Source organism: Gopherus evgoodei, chromosome 1 (genome assembly GCF_007399415.2).
Source record: "Gopherus evgoodei ecotype Sinaloan lineage chromosome 1, rGopEvg1_v1.p, whole genome shotgun sequence".
Taxonomy (NCBI): domain Eukaryota; kingdom Metazoa; phylum Chordata; order Testudines; family Testudinidae; genus Gopherus; species Gopherus evgoodei.
Window position 1 is genome coordinate 330,834,448 of NC_044322.1, and position 17,913 is coordinate 330,852,360.

At 38.8% G+C, this 17,913-nt stretch overlaps 1 protein-coding gene across 5 annotated transcripts in view; it reads left to right on the plus strand.

The window, feature by feature from the left end:
• Positions 1 to 17,913, plus strand: part of BRD1 (bromodomain containing 1) — a 112,101-nt gene that overhangs the window by 18,378 nt on the left and 75,810 nt on the right. For 3 of the 5 annotated variants that reach the window (XM_030549244.1, XM_030549243.1, XM_030549242.1), the window contains exon 3: positions 14,387 to 14,543. The exons of 1 other annotated variant lie outside the window; for it this stretch is intronic. In XM_030549244.1, the coding sequence (XP_030405104.1) occupies positions 14,387 to 14,543 (157 nt within the window). Of the gene's footprint in view, positions 1 to 13,387; positions 13,482 to 14,386; positions 14,544 to 17,913 lie in introns of those variants that run through there. One more of the 5 variants, XM_030549245.1, reaches the window with a different exon arrangement.

Consider the following 17,913-nt stretch of genomic DNA (forward strand, 5'->3'; position numbering starts at 1 on the left):
CCACTCCATTTCTCTTAAATAATGGGGGCCACCTTTTCTGAACAAGTATTTATATCCAGATAATGAAATGCTTGACTGAATATATGGATGTGGTTAAAAAAATCTTTGACCATACTTGGGATGTCATAGAGCATGGATTAGAAGATATTTTAACACAAGATGCTTGGAATATGAACTTGCTGAAGTATAGAATTGGTTAAGGAGGGTACATTTTAAAAGGACCCCTTCAAAATGATGTCTTCTACAGGCATCCTCAACACATGTAGAATAGTTTATTCAAACCTTTAACTTTTCTTTTGGCATAATAGTGATAGATATTATGCAGTTGAGATATCAGGAAAGTGGCAACATCAAAATATTTGTTTTTATCATCACTCCTGGTGATGGACCACAAAAGATCTGAAGATAAATATTTGAGTGCTTTAGTGAATAATTGTATAAATCTGAATCAGAGGATAAGTGGCTAATGTACAATATTGTTTTGTTTTATTTGGATTTATAAAAGAGTAAGAGGTGTGTATTTCATTCTGTTTGCACCTCCCAACAAAAAATACATCCACATAATTAACACGGGGAGGAAAAAAACAGCAGCCTCACAAAATGCCGTAACTACCAAATAGCTGTACAACACTGTTGTCATGTCTGGATGAAAAATAATAATTGGATGATCACATTACTGAAAGAAATTTAGAGGCTCTGAAGAAAATAGGAATTTGGTCACTAAGGAAGACTGATTGTCTCATGAAGTGTTCATATGAAGACTGGTGTCTTTCTGTGAAATATCATTTAATCATGATATGTTATGGCTTGGTATATATGAAGTCCAACAGGATTATCTAATGCTCCCTTCTGGCCTTAAAAAAACTATGAATCCTCTTCAGCCTGATGCAATGCCCATTGAAGTCAATGGGACTTCAGTTGGTGCTGGATGAGGCCCCCATTTCCTTTCAAGGAAAACTGGATCTTACTTAGACCCCAGTCCTGCAAAAAGTTAAGCATATATTTAAGATTATATTTTGAAGAAAATTCCTGACCAGGAAATATTCAATCTCCTTTTCTTAAAATCAAAATTTTCTGTGGGAAAATTTCAGTCTTTCTGGAAAATGTAAATGACTGAACCCCTGGCTGATTTGAAGGCTGTGGTCAGAGCAAAAGTGAAATTGTCAAGAGGCCGTACAGGTATACAACCGAGGAGCAGATTTCATCTAGGCTGAAGGGAGATGGGGAGGCTGTGCTTCCCAATTCTTAGGCAGTTGGGGAGTGGGGAGAACTCAGCGTCCAGCTGAGTCTACTTTGAGAGTTCTTGTCAATTTAACTTTCTGCCTGTAAGGAGAAAGTGAAATTGACCAGAGCCTTCCAGATGCGTAACTGGTCATCAGAAAAAAGTTCTCACAAAACAGAATTTTTCAGAATTTGTCCTGCCAAAAAACTATTGAGGTGCTTACTGTTCATTCTGAATTGGCACACAATTTTCTGTGGGGCAGAAATTCCGTTTTCCTGAAAGCTCTACTTCTGTTAACTTCACTGGGGCTACTGGAAGTGTATAAAGTTAAGAACGTGCATGTTTCTTTGTAGGATCAGGGCCTTATTTCTTTCTGTGAGTTGCTGTGTATTCTGTTAAGAATCTCTTGGGATTCTTTTTGAAGATCACCTTATTTCCTTTTAAAATACTAAAATAATTAATCTCAAACACTAGATAATCAGAAATTCAAATGTAATTAAACTTCAACGTGATTTAATTTCACTTCCTATAGTTATATTTTTAACCTTTAATAGTGGAAAATTATTGAAATGTCATATTTCCATATCTTTCTTTCCGTTATGTAAGAAGTATAGTAAAATAAAATTTCATCCTTTTATATATAGAAACCTTTACTGTTTGGGAAATACGGAAGTTGGAATGGAATGGACACAAATTTGTCTCCTTTTCTGTGTGTGTATAATAGCATCAGTGCTGGGTCAGTAGAAAGTCAGCAATATATTGGTTTAGTTAGCTACTATATTTCATTTAGGCAGTTTTGCTTGTTATTTTTTGTGGGTCTCTTAACATAACAGCAGGGGAGGAAAGAACAAACAAGATTGTAAAGTCATAAAAAATAGGCAGGAATGAAGGAAACTCAGGAATAGAAATGGTACCTGAAATTTTAGCGTGTGTTCATATTTCAAAACTGATTAGATTTCAAGTTAAGTGTCCTTTTCAATCATACAACTTAACTGAAAATTTGATCCTTTGTGATATCCATATACAAGAAGAGGGAGTGACCACCACATAAGTTTGGTTCATGTAATTATACTGGAAAAATATACGTTTGCATTTTTGTAGGAAGCATCTCATTTTAGCTAGTCTGTGCATTTTGAAACCTAGTAAATGTGTAGTGTAGGCAGGTGCTGCACAAACTTTCTTACATAGTTCTTATAACTGAGTCCTTAATCTTGAACTGCCATACTCCTGCTATTTGATATTAGTCTCTTAATCAGATACCATCAGTAAAGTTACCAGTTAAAGTGAATTGTGTGGCATTGTGTTAAAAAGATCCACATTAATTTGCACAGATAGCATATTTCCTTTACCATTGTCTAATGTGAATTTTGATTTCCACATATTTCCTCCAGTGATCACTTGAGAGAACGTTTGTTTTTATACCCAAAACTCCCATTATTTAGATACTCTTTACTTCTAATGTCCCTACAAGAAACATTCTCTGGTTATATTCAGTAACATTTTTCAAAAGTTTTAAAGATTTCCCTCCCACCCTGGGAGACTGCAGAAAAGTCTTAACAGGTTATATTTGATTCTGTTAAAATAAATAAAACAATTCTGCTGAGCAACAAATAAACTACTGTAACAGCTTGAATAATAAATCCTATGCATCAGCCTCCTTTTACAAAATGCTTGAGTGTGTTTTTTTTCCCCTTTGGTATATAAAAAGTTATGAAGATGGAGCAGTCTTTCTGAGGAAGCGGAGGCTGTAATACATCTTTCTCTTTATTGTTTATTTGTGTAATGTGCACTGTTATGCAAATATTTTCCATTTGTTTTGTTTCTGCCTGAAGACTTCATAAAACTAGTGTTTGTTCATTGTGGATTTACTTATACAAATTGCCAAAATGGGCATGTGCCATTGAAGCCAATAGAAGCTTTGGGTGCACAGTATGTCACGGGAATGGGCCTACATATTTAAATATTTATCTGGTTCCTTTAGATTAGTGGTTCTCAAACTGGTCTTTGGAGCAGTTGCTACAGTAGAAGAGAACTGGCTGGTCTTTATAGTTCTGGCTTTCCTTATTACAAGCTGCTGCATAACATCTAAAGGGCAACTAAAAATACGTTACTTTTTCATGTAACTAATAACTATAGCTGCCATAGTGGTGGTATGTAATTGAAACAGAGAGGAACTGGTCGACATAATTATGAATGGGGGAGGTGTTCTGTGAGATTGCTTGGCCTCCCAATGGCAGTGCATGAAAACATAATTTAATAAAGAAATTATCCTCCATTAGAGAGAAACTTGTCCTTTAGGTGCACCTACCTAAGTTACAGTATTTCAAACACTTCAAAAAAATCAAACAGAACCAAAATCCTTTTCTGGATTCAATTGTTTTCAAGCCAACATTCACTCATAGCTTAAGTTCCCGGTTTTTGTCACGCATATGCAATATATGTGCAGCTCCCATTGACAACCATTAGGTAAATCCCCAAATAACAAATTATGAGTAGGACTTCAGTATATCCTAGTTCCACAGTTAGAGTAATGTCACAATACTCAGACTGCAAGCAGAACTGTAAGGCTGTGAAACAAATATAACAGTTGTGAAAATGTTTAGACATCTTAGTGGTTTTGGAGTGGAGTCCAGGAAAGGGGAAACTAGCAGGGGGCCTGCCAGGGGAAACTCAAGAAATTAAAAGGTTGTAGTCTGACGAAATAGCTTTAGAATAGTGGCTCTCAAACTTTTGTACTGGTGACCCCTTGCACATAGCAAGCCTTTGAGTGCGACCCCCGCCCTTAAATATATAAAAAAGTTTTTAATTAATAACACCATTATAAATGCTGAATGCAAAGCAGGGCTTGGGGTGGAGTTTGATGACTCACAACCCCCCCATGTAATAACCTCCTGACCCCCAGTTTGAGAAGCCCTGCTTTAGAAAATGGCCAGTGTGAGGATGGTAGCACATGCATTTATGCTATTGGTTTCTATCTAGAACAACAATTCGGAACCTCAAAATCTGGTCCTATTAGACAGGACCAATTATACATGGAGGGCTGCTGAAACTAATGGAACAGAACTACTTTCCTTTTACAACTCTCTAAGAGGTAAACAATACAGAAAGGCTTTAAGATACTGAATTTTGAAGTTTGTTTTTATCTATAATATATATGTTATACACGTGCTCCATAGTAATGTTAACACATTTGGCACCCGTGTCAGCAGTCTCAGAAGAGAGGTCAAGAATTGCACAAATGTGGAGATTGACCTACCTTTCCTGCAGAGATTCTTCCAGATCAGAGCAAAAACTTATGTTTATCATACACTTTTAGTGCCTGCATGAGAACTCTTCCCATTAATCTCCTACCTCTACATTTCTTTGAGGCCTGGTCTACACTTGAAACTTCTGTTAGTATAGTAATGTTGGTTAGGACTATGCTGTTGTCCCCCTCCACCTCCCCGGGTGCATTTTTGTTAGGACTGTCGATTTAATCATAGTTCTCTCATGCGATTAACTCAGAAATATTAACTGTGATTAAAAACATTAATCACAATCACACTGTTTAAACAATAGAATACCAATTGAAATTTATTAAATATTTTTGGATGTTTTTCTACATTTTCAAATATATTGATTTCTATTACCACACAGAGTACAAAGTTTACAGTGATCACTTTATATTATTTTTTATTACAAATATTTGCACTGTAAATATGATAAATGAAAGAAACAGTATTTTTCAGTTCACCTCATATAAGTACTGTAGTACAGTCTCTATCGTTAAAGTGTAACTTACAAATGTAGATTTTTTTATTTTGTTTTCTAACTGCACTGAAAAACAAAACAATGTAAACCTTTAGAGCCTACAAGTCCACTTAGTCCTACTTCTTCTTCAGCCAATCACTAAGACAAACAAGTTTGTTTACATTTACGGGAGTTACTGCTGCCTGCTTCCTATTTACAAAGTCACCTGAAAGCGCATACATGCGTTCACATGGCGCGTTTGTAGCCAGCGTTGCAAGGTATTTAAGTGCCAGATATGCTAAACATTTGTGTGCTCCTTCGTGATTCAGCCACCATTCCGGAGAACATGCTTCCATGCTGATGATGATCATTTAAGAAAAAGTGTGTTAATTAAATTTGTGACTGAACTCCTTGGGGGAGAATTTCATGTCCCCTGCTCTGTTTTACTCGCATTCTGCCATAGATTTCATGTTACAGCAATTTTGGATGATGACCCAGCACATCTTGTTCATTTTAAGAACACTTTCGCTGCAGATTTGACAAAATGCGGTGAAGGTATCAATGTGAGATTTCTAAAAATAGCTACAGCACTCAACCCAAGGTTTAAGAATCTGAAGTGCTATCCAAAATCTGAGAGGGACGAGGTGTGCTTTCAGAAGTCATAAAAGAGCAAGATTCAGATGCCGAAACGTTTTACATTGTTTTATTTTTGAATGCAGTCATTTTTTGTACATAATTTGACATTTGTAAGTTCAGCTTTTGTGATCAAGAGATTGCACTACAGTACTTACTAGATGAATTGAAAATAGTATTTCTTTTGTTTTTTACAGTGCAAATATTTGTGATAAAAATGAAGATGGAAATGAGCACTGTACACTTTGTATTCTGTGTTGTAACTGAAATCAATATATTCGAAAATGTAGAAAACATCCAAAAATAATTAAACAAATGGTATTCTATTATTGTTTAACAGCGCGATTAATCATGATTTTTTTTAATCACTTGACAGCTCTGATTTTTATATCAGTAAAAGTCCTAGTGTGTACAAAGTTATACTGGCAAAAAAGTGCTTGGCTGATATAGCTGGGAACTGATGCAAGTCTGTACCAATAAAAGCACTCTTTTTTGCTTGGGTAAGCTGCATTTACACTAGGAGTACTGGTATGGCAAACTTCCAGCTTTCTGATGGTGTATACACTGTTTGCTTCTGGAAGAGCTTTAGATTATTACTAGAATTATAATATCTGTGTATAAAAATACCTTGTGGGGAGGAGGCGGTGACGGTGGCGAATCCATGAAACTTATATGATCAGATTGTTTATGAAAAATGTCAGTTTGGAAGCTGCAGGAGGTTTGAAATGATAGCAGTAGTCCTAGCTGAGATGAATCAGTGGCAGAAGTTTTCCTTTGCAAGAATGGCACTTAAGTATGTGTTCGTTTACGTCCACTGCTTTGCTGAATAGGACTGCACATAGTTAAATGCTTTCTTGAATCCTGGTCTCTATGCAGTTCATCATGTGGCTGTAATTTGTCACACACATGCACTAGTGACATCCACAGGATAAAACTGAATTTGTCTTGCAACTGTATTCTGATATGCAGGTCAAGGACAATATCTTGGAAGGGTTCCAACCATTCTATACTACCATTAGGGTTCTGGAGCTACTAGAGATAAAGATAAGTCTTGGTTTGTTCCCCCAAAGACAACTGTAGTACATACACATCTCAGCTTATTACCTTGAACATGATCAAGAACATTCTGCCTAGGAAAATGTGTATCTGCTGCTCCCATTAGCTATTATAACTGTTCCAAGTATCCAGCACTTCTGGAAATTTGGTCCTTAGTCTCTTCAGGAACTAAACATTTTGTGGCTGCAACTATTCCTTAATGCACAAAGGGCTTTAATAAACCTGCTATCCTAAAAGGAGGACCTGATTCAAATGGACAGTTGATCCACTATGTTTTCTGTGAACAAGCAGAGAAGATTTGGACCACAATTACCATGGTGGAAGTCCTGAGAGTTTGGGATTGAGAAGAGTTCCACAAGGCGTTCCAAATGGCCATGTAGCTAATCAGGTTCTCTCTCTCTCTCTCTCTCTCCTTTTTTTTCCCTGTCAAAGACAGGCTATGCCAGGGTCGGCAACCTCTGGCACCCTGGCAGGCCGGACCAGTTTGTTTACCTGCTGCCTCGACAGGTTTGGCTGATCACGGCTCCCACTGCCCAAGGTCCGCTGCTCAGAGCCAGTTGGGGCAGAGGGAAGCGGCATGGGCCGAGGGATGTACTGGCTGCGGCTTCCCCCATTGGCCTGGAGCGGCGAACCTGCGGAGGTGGCTGGTAAACAAATGGGTCCGGGCCCAAGAGCTGCATGTCTAAGGTTGCCGACCCCTTTGCTGTGCTTTACTGGTAATGGAAACATAAACTCAGGGTTAGTGGTCCATATCTGTTCTGAGCAGGAACATGATGGAAATAAATGGTTGAAACATCTGAATGGCCTGTGATTTGTTTGCATGGGCCATTGAGAAGATCTTGCACTGGCAAATTTACTCCTTTTTACTCACTGTGAAGGGAAGCTGTTGTATACTGCTTTCTGTTACCTTTGATAGCAAATGTCCTGCCTATGCTTGGGAGACACACATGCTCCAGGAATCCTGTAGTCCCTTACTAGATTAACAAATACATTTCTTAAACCTGATCAGGACTTTGTGGTTTAGTCTCACCACATCTGATCACACAAGCAGCTCAAGTTGTGGTTGCTTGGGTGTCTTCAAGTTGGTTTAGTTTTGACCCAGATTTTTGACTCAGTTGAAGAGGTTTTTCTGTCTGCATGAGAACCATGTCAAAGCAGTTATTTAATTGTATTTTTTACTGTGTTGCTTATCAGCTAAGTATGGTCTTAAAGCCTGTTTCATATCAGAAAAGTCTGTTATGGCAGCCAGCCTCTGATTTTCCCTCAGGGTCTTTCCTTTTCCCCTCCTCTCCCCCGTCCCCCCATCCAGGAGATTTGCAAAGCAGCTACATATCTACATGCTTGCTTAGCAGTATTGCTTTCATTTAAAGTAAAATTTTCAAGAGCATTTTAAGTTACATATAATTTAGTCATTAAATGTCACTGGTACTTAGGAGCCTAAATTGCTTTAGCACTTTTGAAAAGTTTACCCATAGCTTCCAGATAATTTGGCTTGTCTGTCAGAGATATAGGACCTCTTTCTAGGCCCAAGCTTTTGTAACTTTAGTTTTTCGTTTTCGCATTTCCCTTTTCTTTAACCCCTCCCGCCCCCCAAAAACAAAAAAAACAAAACCAAAAACCTGTCTCATTCTTTATGTTAACAGAAAAACAAAAACAAAATATATGCAGGTATCTTATACCTCTACTAAAAATGTTTAATACTCATGTACAAAATCAAACACCTTTTCTGCAGTTGCTACTGCTTGTTGCAATATTTTGTTTTATTCAAACATCCTTAGTGTTTTACTTTCGATGGACTGACATTTGTTATAATATCTTACTGAAGAGAAAGTTAACATGTTTCCGTTCACTGTTAACACTCCTTCCCACAGAGATGAGGTTTCTGTAACCCTTAGAGCCTTGTAAAGCTTTCGCGTTCCGTTGCAGGGACTCAAAATAAAACAGCACCTGTTTGCATGAACTGCTTTAGAATTTTGTGTGTTCCCATCTCATTTGCATGCAATAGTAGGCCTAAAAGCTGGGGATCTATTTTGATTATCTTCAGAGAACAGTAGTTACAGATAAATTAATCATCTTTCAGCACGTCAAAAGTGATCTAGACTTGGATAGAGGTCTGACACTGAGAAATGAACTTGCTTGCTAAACTGTTTACCACTGGCAGTGAGTGAAACTACAACTACTTCTTTGAGTAGTGTCACTGTGGGTGCTCCACTTTAGTTACATATGCCCCCTCAAGCCCTTGATTGGAGATTTTTCTGTTAGTTGTGTCTGTCTGACCCACACATGTGCTATATCCAATCTTCTGCTGCAGTCCAAGGATGCATCGGGCTGCATAGGTGAACTGCCCTTTGTTCCTTCTCTGCCACCTTGGCCTGAGACAGAGCTCTAAGGGATCCAACTTGTGCATGTCTCAGCATGTTTTGTAGTTGTCTGTTTGTTTGTTAGTATAGAAATAATTACGTAGTTGAGAGGTTTCAGTCCTCCCCCCTTCTCTCTCTCTCTTAATTTTTTTTTTTTTATTTTTATTTTTTATTTGGCCTAGGTGAGTAGGCCTGGCTTGCCAGGTTTCAAATGCTGCCTCTCTTGTTGGGAGGCTCTCCCGATCACCAACGGCCACTGTGAGTGTACCAGTTGCTTGAAGGAGTTCCATATCTCCCAAAAGTGTAACTTTGTCCTGGCTCTAAACTCTAGAGCTTGGGAGACCAAACTGAAGCTGCTGCTGATGGAACGTTCCCTTTGACCGTTCCAGGTCAGGTCAGGATACACCCATGTACGTCTGTCTCTGAACACGTTAAGTGACCCTCCAATTTCCGCTGAGGTCTCAACTGAGAAGGGGAAGATCCTTATCCACATCAGGGATGGTGGGATCAGTCCTGGGTACCATCTCCTCTCCTCTATGGGCCTTTCTAATTTCCATATTGAGTTCCTTGCCCGGCATATCAGCAACAGTTTGCCAGACATCTGGCTTCACTGCACCAGGGTCACACAATCTTCTCCAGCAAACCCCCAACACAAGGAGACCTTTGAGGAACAGGAAACTAGGACGGACAAAGAGCCTACCTCTTCCGATTGTGTCTTCATCGCCGGACGAGACAGTGACGCCTCTGCCACCATCGGTGGCTGATGATTGTCGTCAATTCCTGGCCCTTGCAGAGAGGGTTACAGACACTATCCAGATACCAGTGGAGGAGGTTAAAGACTCGCGTCACAAGCTCCTGGACATTTTGCAGTCAGTGACACCTATCCAGGTTGTGTTACCTATTAATGAAGTGCTCCTGGATCCAGCAAAAACTGTGTGGCAAACTCTTGCCACCATACCACCAATTTGTAAACTGGCATATAAGAAATATTATGTTGCCCCGTAGGGACTCATGATTTTTGTTTTCCCACACCCAAACTAATTCCCTGGTGGTGGATGCTGCAAACAGGCAGGGTAGACAGCATTACTCCAGGTCTGCTCCTTATGCCAAGGAACAGAGAAGTGAAACCTTCATGGACAGAAGGCCTCCTCAGGACCTTTGAGTTCCGGCTCGCAAACTAACTTGGCCATTGTTGCCTGAATGACTACATGAATTACAACAAATTTGCATCCTTTACTTTACAACTTCCACAGGAGCATAGAGAACAATTCCAGGTTGTCATTAAGTAGAGTCTTTAGCTAAAACCTCTTTCCAAGCGTCCTTGGGTGCCCTGGACACTGCTGCTAGATTCATCTCCATAGCAGTTGTCATAGAATGGGGGGGAGGGATAGCTCAGTGATTTGAGCATTGGCCTGCTAAACCCAGGGTTGTGAGTTTAGTCCTTGAGGGGGGCCACTTAGGGATCTGGGGCAAAAATCAGTACTTGGTCCTGCTAGTGAAGGCCAGGGGCTGGACTCAGTGACCTTCCAGTTCTATGAGATAGGTATCTCTTTCTCTCTATTTTTTTTTAATTATAGAAACGTAGAACTAGAAGGGACCTTGATAGGTCATCTAGTCCTGCATTGAGGCAGGACTGAGTATTATCTATTCTAGACCATCCGGGACAGGTGTTTGTCTAACCTGTTCTTAAAACCTCTAATGACAGAGATTCCACAGCCTCCTTAGATAATTTGTTGCAGTGCTTAGCTACTCTTACAGTTAGGAATTTTTCCTAATATCTAACCTAAATCTTGCTTGCTGCAATTTAAGCCCATTATTACTTCTTTCCTTGGTGATTAAGGAGAACAATTTATCATCCTCTTCTTTTGTAACAACCATTTACATACTTGAAGACCCCACTTAGTCCTCTCCAGACTAAACAAATCAAATTTTTTCAATCTTTCCTCATAGGTCATGTTTTGCACTCATTTTTGTTGTTCTCCTCTGGACTTTCTCCAGTTTATCTAGATCTTACCTGAAGTGTGATGCCCAGAACTGGACATAGTACTCAAGTTGAGGCCTTATCAGTGTGAGTAGAGTGGAAGAATTACTACTTGTCTTGCCCTCATGTGCAGGGTGCCATGGTTCCAGTTGGCGAGATTCCTGAGAGAGTCTCAGAATGTGGTTGAGGACCTTCCATTTGATGATGAGAAGCTTTTCTTGAGAGCTGTGGATGGGACCATGCAGAAACTGAAAGACTCTAGGACCACGTTGAGGTCTCTGTATATATACACCCCTACAAACAAGGAGATTTAGCAGGCCTCAGACTGCCCAGAGATTGCATTCAACTCAGTACTCTGGTTTTCACAGAACCTCTTAACCTGCTAGAAAAGAACAGATTCTTGAGGAAAAGAACTTCCTAACCTCCTTCACCTAGTACCCAGCCATTATCAGAACAATAGTTTTGACAGATTGAGGGCTCGACTTCTTCCTCACTTCTAGTTTGCAGCTGCAACCTTTTGCCTCCTTCCCCACTTCAGGAGACTGCCCATCCCATTTTCGGAAGGCCTGGCAGTGTATTACAACAGGTCATGGGTGTTATAACATTGGGCTATAACATCCATTTCACATCCCTCCACATTCATCCCTCTTCTCCATCTTTCTTCAGGGACCTTTTTTACAAGACTATATTAAGTCAAGAAGTACACTCCGTCCTTTGTTTAGGAGCAATAGAACCAGTCCCATCCCCTCGGGGGAAAGGGTTTTACTCCATTTTCTCATGCCAAAGAATGCTGGAGAGTGGAGACTGATCTTAGAGCTGAGACGACTGAACAAGTTTGTAAAGTCTGAAAAGTTCCGGATGGTGATTCTGGCACACAGCAGATACTTGTACTTCACCATGGGCCCAAGATCATTTTCATTACTGAGTATTCGTGATCTGGTATAATGTGCTATTATCCTTTGGGGAGGCAAAACACCAGCTTCATCATAGCAAGCAGTAACACATCAGAGGTCCATCTCAGCAGTCCCTTGAAGAGATTGTGCACTCCTTTGATTTTCCTACGTTGGTGACAAAGAGTCTAGGTGATTTCTGAAATTGTTTGGTCCTATCTAGATCTCTCTTCAGCCCCAAGGGTGTTCACGAAGCAGGATTGGCTGCTTACCTTTGTAAGAAGCAATTTTGGTTTTCCCATATCTTGACAACTGGTTACATAAGGGCCAATTTTACGACATCATACTGACTTACAGCCAGACAGGTCTCTCCCTCTTCAAGGAGTTTGGTCTCCAACTTATTGTAAAGAAGTCCAAGTTAGCTCCGGTACAGAGAATACAATTCCATGGGGCATATTTGGATTTGTTGGCAGCCAGGAACTTCCCTCCCACAGACAGATGATATCTTTGTTGAATCTGGGTTTGACAATTCAGGGAAGCCCTAGTATTATAGTAAGGAATGGCTTGCAGCTCCTGGGTCATGTGGCAGCTTGCACCTTCGTGACCAAGAATGCAGGATTACGCCTTGACTTCTTTTAAGGCTGGTTCATGAAGTCTTATTCCTCATCCAGAGTTAAGTTGGGCAAACAGGTCACAGTTTTCTGCCAACTGAAGAACTCCCTGGATTGGTGGAAGATCAGCACAAAGTTTGTGCAGGTGTCCTTTTCATCTGCCCAGTTCCAGCAATAACTGTGACAATGAACACATCACTGTTAGGTTGGGAGCACCCTATTCTATCCATCTACCTGTATTCCCCCCCCCCCCCCCAAACCACATAAATATCAGCAGGGGACTTTTCTTCATATGTTAGCTGTACAGTGGGCATCGGCCTTTTATCTGGATAAGACCAAGCAATTTTGGAAATTACCTAGACTGTGTCTCCAATGCAGAAAGTTCAGAGAGGTCCACAGTCTCTTCAGAGGACTTTTGAGATGGATCTCTGAGTGTATTACTGCTTGCTACGATGCAGCTGGTGTTTTGCCTCCCCAAAGGATAAAAGGACACTACCAGAGCACAGGTGTTTCACAGATATGCAGAGCTGCTACATGGGCTTCAGTGCATACGTTTTCTAAACTCTGTGCCTTGGTTCACTCCATCAGATCTGGTGCAGAACTTGGTTCTGTTACATGAGCTTCAGTCCTGGACTTGATTCTGAAGCTTCTTCCTCCATGTGAGGATACTGTTGGAGAGTCACCTGAAGTGGAGCACCCATTGGGACACTATTCATTGAAGAAGAAAAAGCTTCTCTCATTGTGCAGTAACTGTGGTTCTTTGAGGTGTGTGTCCTTGTGGGTGCTCCACTACTCGCCCTCCGTCCACTCTGCTTTGGACTGTTCTTGCTGGATGTTTGGCTAGAGAAGGAACTGAGGGCAGTTTGCCCACACAGCCCTATATACCCTTGTGGCACAGGGTTGTCTAGAGCGCTCGTGCAGGCTGAATGGATGCTGCTGATGGAAAAATCTCCGATCAAGGGCTCAAGAGGCTTGTGCGTACCTGAAGTGGAGCAGAAGGTGAGTGACGTGTTCTTTTACCTTTATTAACTTTTTTGTAAATACATTACACAGATTATCCACTAAGAAACGCCTAACTCTTTTAGTTTGACTATTGAACTGAACAAAATACATCATGTTCTATTTTAAGAATCCTTTAAAATGTTTGGTTGTTTTACCTTGAGAAAGTGTCCCATAATTGCTATTTGATGACCGAGTCTTGCAGCTCCTATGTATACATAAGTTCCCTTGAGGCTGTGTGTGCACTACTATGGTATCAGTGTTCTGATATTTTGATTTTCAAATTGCTTTTTTCTTCAGAAAAGTCTCTCTTCTAGGCACTTAAAAAAAATAGATCTAGAGGAGTTTTTTTTAATTGACATTTTAATATCCAAGGTGCATTTAAAATTTTTAGAAAAAGCTAAAAATATATCTTTTTTTAAAAAATAAACTAAATACACACAGTAGTATGTAATGAACACACAAAACATTCATCTGAAAATTTGTATAGGGCTTTAGGGCCCTAAAAATTAATTACAGGAGGTTAGGATTAAATATCAACCTTTTAAAAAAAAAAATCTACTGCTGAGATTTTGCTGTCAAATTTAATCTGAGAGCATTTTTTTATGCCTGGATTAATAACTCATGAAAATTTACACACCTTCATATATTAGTATCATAATGTGTAATTTGATAGAAACTAAAATGTTGAGTAGCTGCTGCTAAAGATTTTATTTATTTTAGCAATCAGATAAAATCAGAGCAATATAGTCCAAAGAGACTTTGTAATAAATGTTAGTGCCATATTGTTGTAGTATACAAAATATCTTGATAGAAATGAAAACTCTGATATTTAATTTCCATAACCAAAAACTTGTTTGATGCTTTGCTGCAAAAATTAAACTTTCAGTTTTTCCACATTTTAGATTAAATAAAATTATGAATCAGGTGGCCATTCAACGGAAGAAGCAGTTTGTTGAAAGAGTACACAGTTACTGGTTACTTAAAAGACTGTCTAGGAATGGTGTTCCTCTGTTGAGAAGGCTGCAGTCCAGTTTACAGTCACAAAGAAACATACAACAGGTACGTAGCACACTTTTTACTCAAAACACAGATTTCAAGTCTTTTAATTTAATTTCATTTTGTAAAGAAAACACAAAAATTTCTAGGGAACTAGCTTTGAATAAAATTTGATTTTCCTTTTAGATTATCGTCTGATGGATAATGTCCTCTGAATTCTAATTTAAGATAATATAGTCTTGACAAATATTTTTTTTAGGCCTCATTAGATGTACACAAGTATTTTTTGTATTTATCTTTGGTATGTTGTAGCAGGGAAATATTGTTCACCAAAGTCTTCGAACATCATCTATAATAATATTCAGGTTATTATGTCTCACTCATTACTGGGGTCTGAGTGTTTTACACCTATAGTAAACCAATAAGACCCCAAAATGCATTTTTATTTTAATATCCATTGGAAACACATGAAACAAATTCAGTGGTTATTAACTGGATAAGAGAATAAGGAAGGCTTTTGGAGGTATATTTTACAAACGGGGGAAGGCAGGGTAACCTAGAGATTAGAGCACTGGGCTGGCATTCAGGAGACAATTCAGGGTCATTCTGCAGCTCTGCTACTGCATTGCTTGGTGACCTTGGGCAAATCATGTCCTGCATTGTACCTGAGTTCCTGATTCGTAAATGGGGATAAATAATGATACTGATGTTCTCTGTAGAGTGATTTGAGATCTATGGGGATAAAAAGTGCTTTGTAAAATCAAGGTATTATAAACATGACCTGAAACTTTTTTAAATCCCAATGGTTTTTCCTGCTCCTGGTGTTTGGTGGCAGTAGAATTAAGCCATAAATTGTCCAGGGTGAAATTCCCCCCAGCGTAGAGAACCTGACAGAGATCTATGTACCATTTCAATCCTTCTGAAACAGTGCTTCTATATCCTGGGAAATTTCCCAAAATCTGAGAATTTTTGAGTAAAATGTTTTGAATGAAAATTCCCAATTTCCCAAGTTGAAACATTTTACTCACAAATTCCCAGGTTTGGGGAAATTTCTCAGGATATAGAAGCACTGTTTTTAAATAAATAAATAAATAAATAAATCTTTATCTGGGAATTGTTCACCAGATTTGGGAAACTTTTAGTGCTAGGTTGGAAAAGTTGTCATCAGGATATAGAAGCACTGAAACCCCTTTATGATTCCTTAAGTGGGACTGAAATTATACAATTTTACTGGCTTTCTGCACAATTGCACCTTACCAAAACCACATTTAGGTTGACTTAAAATTATAAATATATTTAGAAAATGAAGTACATGAAAAACAAAAGAAAAAATTATTACCCTTTGCCATCCAATTTCTGGGTCCTAATCAGGAGTAGGAAGCAACATGTACTTTGTTTCGGGGGTTTGTGAGGTTGTCATCTCTTGTGCGAATAACACATAACCCTGACCTTGGGTTTTTACTTAAAAATCTGTGTAATTTTAAGTCATTAGTAGATTCTATAAATGAGTTAAGGCCCCAGTCCTGCAATTTGAATCATGATGGCAGAGCTTAGCCCCACTCTGATTCAGTAGGGTTCACGTAGTGCAGATTTCAGCCTGCATGAATCAAAATGCAGGAGTTTTTTCATCACTCTTTTTTAAAAGAGCTGAGAATGTGTGTGACTGTTTCTTTCAGTTTGTTCTCTTTTTTTAAAAGTGGGCTCCATAACAGTTATAAAGTAGTCTTCAGTTTTAAAGCTGTCTTCTTTTCATGAAGAACTCTTGATCAGAAGAATTTAGTGTAATTTTATATTGTCATTTAAATTATGATTATATATACAAAACTATTAAATTCAAAATTTCCCTCAGTACATCAAGAACACTGTTTATCCTGTGCTATTATTTGCTAATACATCACTCGCTGGTAGCCTGTCCTTGGGGAGGGGGGAGATCATGATCATTATTGCTTTGTCACTTCCTTAGTTCTTCTCTTTGTCCCTTTCTCCCTCTCCCACATTTCTTCTCTCTTTTTCTTTTATGAAAACCCCCTTGTTGTGGATTGTGACATCCAAAGAAGTTATTTATAGAGGTAACATAGCTGGTTGATAAGACTGATAGAATTGAAATTGGATGTAAATCAGCCAGTTATTCCTTCCCTGTTCTGCTTGTGTAGAATTTTTTAAATGTGTAATTTTAGTTTTTTAAAGATCTTAGATTTTGAATTTTTGACCTACACAACTAGGTACTGATCCTGCACCACTGAAGTCAATGAGTGAAGGATCAAGCTCCTATAGAAGGCTATTTGAATAATGTCTCACTAATCTAAATTGGGTCAGAAATTTAATAGCTCATTGCACTATAAAACAGATAAATTGTACAACTATAAAAGTCTTGTGTAATCTTCTAGTTTTAAATATTAGAAATTCCAGCTCAGAAGACATATTGCATATGAATAAAGTCATTTGTGTATAATCTTAGTTATTCATAAATATTTGCAACTAAAAACATCCCAAAATAATTGTAAAATGACTTCAGTGGGAGCTATTTGTGTGCCCAGCATATCTAGAAATCAGGGCAAGTGCTTAGCTCCTGGGGGGTGAGGGGAGAGGGATGTGAGTGTCTGGGCTGCGGTGTGCCCCACAGCAGGTTTTGGGGGAGAGGGTGTGTGTCTCTCTGAGGCTGGAGTGGCAGAATTTTGCCCCAAGATGTGCCCAGCTAGCAAGTGTGACACACCCATACTGAGATGCCCAGCAAAAACATAACAGAGAAACAGGAACTGAGTTGTCATAAGGGTTTCTTTAACTCTACTCCTGGGGGAATCTCTTTTGTTGTCTGTATTGTTACAGACATACTTGCTGACAGGCATTTTGAAATAATTTATCAAAATAATTGAAACTAGTGTGATTATATTTTGTTATTTTGACAAATAAAATATGCAGAACTTTCCAGAATTTTAAAATATTATGCACAGACTTTTAAATCTTTTGTCACAGAATTCCCCCAGGAGTAACATAGTGGAATGATAACTGGCAGAATGAAAGCAGTTTAGTTTAGGTTGTTCAAGTGTTTTCATTTTCAACCCCTCTTCTGACTCACTTTCAAAAACTTTTGCTTGCTAAACTGAAATTCCACAGAAGTGAAAAATTGTGTGCCTTTCTCCAAAGGTGAGTGTGTAGTTAGTTGTTTTGTTTTTTGAGCTTAATGAAAACATAGTTCAGCCTTTCTTGACTAAGAACTACAGGGGAGGAGGGAAGGGGAAACATATCCACTTAAAAAACCCCGGGTGTGTTGGAAGAGCTTGATAAAAACTGTTCCAGTTAGAAAATATTGGTGTGATTTAATATAATGGATTCATCTTAATGAGCCACTTCTCTTTTAAAATGTGCTCAAATATCAGGGCAGTCAACAGATTGTTACAGCCTAAAGGGGAGATTTTATTGAAATAAAGATCTG